Raw genomic sequence first — 4218 nt, 5'->3', positions numbered from 1 at the left:
TCCTGCTATATAGTCGCGCGCGCCAGGGCGGCCCATCACTGACCTCCATCCACCAGCCATGGGGAAGGTGAGCCCAGCGCAGCCGCAGGCCGGGAGGGGGCCCCGCACGCCGGGGCTGGGGGCCAGGCCTCTGAGCCTTTCCCTCCCTTGCCTTGCAGATCACCTTCTACGAGGACCGCGGTTTCCAGGGCCGCCACTACGAGTGCAGCTGTGACCACCCGAACCTGCAGCCCTACTTCAGCCGCTGCAACTCCATCCGCGTGGACAGTGGCTGCTGGATGCTGTATGAGCAGCCCAACTATGCGGGCAGCCAGTACTTCCTGCGGCGCGGGGACTACCCCGACTACCAGCAGTGGCTGGGCCTCAGCGACTCGGTCCGCTCCTGCCGCCTCATCCCCCACGTGAGTCCGGCTCCCTGTGGGGACACAGAATGGAGAGTTTCAAGCAAAACTTAAACATTTGGAGTAGTGGGCATTCCGAATGATTGAGGGTTTGGACATGAGACAAGCTATGTAGAGTAGCTTCATGTAGTTGGCCCCAAACAGAAGCAAAGCGTTCCCCCAGGTACCCATTAATCCACAAATATTTATTAAGAATGTGTTGGCTGCTGCCAGCATGTACGAGCTATAAGTCCTGTTCTGGAGTCACTTACAGTGGAGTTGCAGAAAAACCACTAACATCCCATAGAAGAATAATTAAGTGAAAGAATACATGGCAGTTACAGAGCAGATAGGAGTTGAAAAAGAAACTTTTGCAAGGGTCCATTTGTTTAAGACCTCTCTCTCTTTTGCTCCCCACTTGCATATTTTGGTTTACCCCACCTATACAAATAAAAGCACTTTTTCTCAATGGAGAGAAACACAGAGAAATTTTGTGCCACATATATTTCAAATATGTTTTAAAACGCTAAAGTTTTTGAAAAATTAGTCCTGGGCCTTAACTGATTTTTCTTTCTCATTTTTCCTCATTCTATTCCTAAATTATTAGACAAGAATCGATTATCGTCTGAGAGACTTAAGATGTTTAACTTTGCTTTCCACAGAAACAGAAATATCCAAGTCCTTGGTTATTTTTCCGAGATTTATCTTAAACCCAATGCAAGGTCATTCATTTCATAAACTGACTTTACTGTTCAAACACACATGCTTGAAAAATTAAAAATATCTCTTCAAAATGGCAAAAATAGTAATAAGCTGTTAAAAGTTTGAGGTTCTCCCTGGTATGGTGAGCACGCTTAGTATTTCATCCTGGGAGATATTTAAATATATAGAGTGGAACTTCCTTCTTCATTCTTTCTGTCATGCTTCATGGTCTTGAAAAGGTACTGAATCTCTGCCTTTGAACATGGGGAATACCTAAATATTGAAAATTAGTTAAGGCTTACCGTATATTTCAAAATAGCTTGCGCTGGACTGCATGAATGTGTTGCAACCATTTCATGTCTTGCTTTCCTCCTCTTTCCATCTCTGGGTGGGCCAGGCTGGCTCTCACAGGATCAGACTCTATGAGAGGGAAGATTACAGAGGCCAGATGATGGAGTTCACTGAGGACTGCTCCTCGCTTCAGGACCGCTTCCACTTCAATGAGCTTTACTCCCTCCACGTGCTGGAGGGCTCCTGGGTCCTCTACGAGCTGCCCAACTATCGGGGGCAGCAGTACCTGCTGAGGCCGGGGGACTATAGGCATTACCGTGACTGGGGGGCCACGAGTGCCCGAGTGGGCTCTTTGAGGAGAGTCACGGATTACTATTGAAATAAGTTCCTCATCATTTCTCAGTCTGGAAACTAATAAAATATTTTCTGTGTGCTCCTGGCATTGGTTTGCTTGTGTTTTTCTTTTGTCCTCCTCTTACTTTATTATTCACACACACACACATACACAAACCCACACAACGCAAGTGGAAACCGAGATGTGTGACCCAGAACAAATAAAACACGCCTCTCACAATAAAAACATGCCTTCATATTAAGGAGAACTTTACAGTTTGCGAAGCACTTTTATAATACATTATCTCATTTGATTCTCTGGTGTTTAAACAAGATGTTTCTTCAAACCAGATTATTAAAAATCTGTTTAGATTTCAGTTTTTCTCTGAGGAGTGAGGCTCTACAAAGCTGAGGTTCAGAGATAGAGTGACCCAGTTATTAAAACAGGGATTCTGAAGCGGGGTTCCATAATGGGCTTCAGAAGGTTTTCGAATGCCCTAAACTGTATGTAAAAGTTGAGTTCACAGATCTCTGGTAGACTCTCTTGGTGCTGAGGCTGTCACATGACACTCCCTGGACATGGAAACCTAAGTGGAGGAATGCTGGTGGAGAAAGAGAGAAGAAATGGTTCCGGAAAAACTTTTGCTTTCCTGATGGAGGGGAGGAGCTCCCCCTGATGCCACAATTCCCTCCTCTTCGGGCATTTTATACCCAAGAGGTGACAAGTGTGTTGGAAATGCCAGAGTTTCAGAAATGCTAGCCTTGAGGTGGTCCAGCCCCTGAACCAATGTCTATCAGTCAGGGCTCTCCAGAGAACAGAACCAACAGGATACATATAGATAATATGAGATTTATGAGAAGTATTACCTCACCAATGGAGTCTGAGAAGTCCCATGATCTGCAAGCTGGAGAACCAAGAAAGCTGGTGGTGTAATTCAGTCCGAGTCCAAGGGTCTGAGAACCAGGAGCGCTGGTATCTGAAGGCAAGAGAAGATGGATGTCTCAGCTTAAGCAGAGAACTAATTTGTCCTTCCTCCACCTTTTCGTTCTAGTCAGGCTCCCAACAGATTAGATGGTGCCTTCACTACTAAGGACAATGCCAGCAATGTTTGACCTTCACAATTTGTGTAATGGGAGTAAAATAAACCCAAATTCATTTATGCCACTGTAATTGGTTGTTCTGTTATTTGTAGTTCAACACACATTTCTAGCTAATACAGAGTATATGTGACTTTTTCTGAGGTGATTGCTGAGTACTGTATTCAAAGAAATTCCTATTGGAAAATGCAAAAAAAAAAAAAAGAAGAAGAAGAACCAGGAGAAAAAGAAAGAAAGAGAAGGAGGCAAAGAGGAAGGAAGGAAATCAGGCACTATAGAACAATGAAGTCATTTGATTTTTAACATATTTTAGACCTGGAGAGCATCTATAACTTAGATAACTCATTTTATGTAAGGTAAGCTGAAGTCCAATTCTAATGTCAAACAATTAATAACGGAGGTGGCATCAGAAGCTAGAACCACAGCTCAGAGATCACTGATTTTCCATCGTGGAATCAGAAAGATTCTTGTCAAAGTACTGACAACACTAGCTTACTGATTCTTACCATGAGGTCATTGCATAAGACCAAGCAGGAATTGAATTAAATAAATAGGATAACCCAAAGCTTCATTCTCTCTATCTCTATCTATGCACATCCCCCCACACAGTTAAATAAACGTACATAAGCTTGTACTTGTACGTATAGTATATGTGTGTGCAGGTGTGTTAGCACAATATACACATAAGGCTATAGGGGAGTAGGGCACGATATTCAATTACATTGATTCTTCTGCTTTCTGTTCTGTCTTGTGCTCTCATTGCTAGAATTTTAGAAAGGAAGAGGGTGTGTATGTTCAAAGACTGATCTGATCAAGTCATTTCCCTGCTTAAAAACCTTCGATATTTCTCCACTGTCCACAAGGGAAAATTCTTCTTACAAGAACCTAGCCCCAACCCATCCACTCCCTCTCCTATCGACGCTCTGACCCACCTGAGTCCTCCCAGCACACCAAGCATTTTCACATCTCTTTGCCTTTGCTCACATCGTTTCCATGCCTTGAATTACTCTTCTCCACCTTCCCTCTGGTGAGCAGCTCATTCTCTAAACCTTGATCAAAATTCAACCTCATCTTGGGCGCCTGGGTGGCTCCGTCAGTTAAGCATCTGCCTTCGGCTCAGGTCATGGATCCAGGGTCCTGGGATCGAGTCCCGCATCAGGCTCCCTGCTCAGTGAGGGAGCCTGCTTCTCCCTCTCCCTCTGCCCCTCCCCCTGCCACTGCTCTCTCTCTTAAATAAATAAATAAAATCTTAAAAAAAAATTCAACCTCATCTCTCAGCCAAAAATGAATCTGAATTGCTACAGGAACATTAGACTGGAAGTAGCAGAAGCTCCACATCAAAAGGACAAGCGATACAGAAATCTACTAGCTCATGTGACAGAAGTATTGGGATGGCACAGGATTTAGGGATGGT

General features: G+C 44.2%; 1 protein-coding gene across 1 annotated transcript; it reads left to right on the top strand.

Annotated features, from left to right (window-relative positions):
* The first annotated feature begins 58 nt into the window (after positions 1 to 58).
* LOC102747176 (gamma-crystallin D) lies at positions 59 to 1752 on the top strand. The gene is made up of 3 exons (XM_081811686.1): positions 59 to 67; positions 159 to 401; positions 1480 to 1752. Exons 1-3 carry the CDS (start codon positions 59 to 61, stop codon positions 1750 to 1752), a joined length of 525 nt encoding a protein of 174 aa, XP_081667812.1.
* Positions 1753 to 4218: the final 2466 nt, after the last annotated feature.

This window comes from Leptonychotes weddellii, unplaced genomic scaffold (genome assembly GCF_054177405.1).
Source record: "Leptonychotes weddellii isolate Sample4059 unplaced genomic scaffold, ASM5417740v2 HiC_scaffold_9400, whole genome shotgun sequence".
NCBI classification, from domain to species: Eukaryota; Metazoa; Chordata; class Mammalia; order Carnivora; family Phocidae; genus Leptonychotes; species Leptonychotes weddellii.
Note: the sequence above shows the minus strand (reverse complement) of the source record. Positions and strands in the feature narration are given on the sequence as shown.

Coding starts and splice junctions, on each gene's coding strand:
- LOC102747176 (XM_081811686.1), top strand. Junction 402..1,479: donor CCTGCCGCCTCATCCCCCAC/GTGAGTCCGGCT, acceptor TGGGTGGGCCAG/GCTGGCTCTCACAGGATCAG.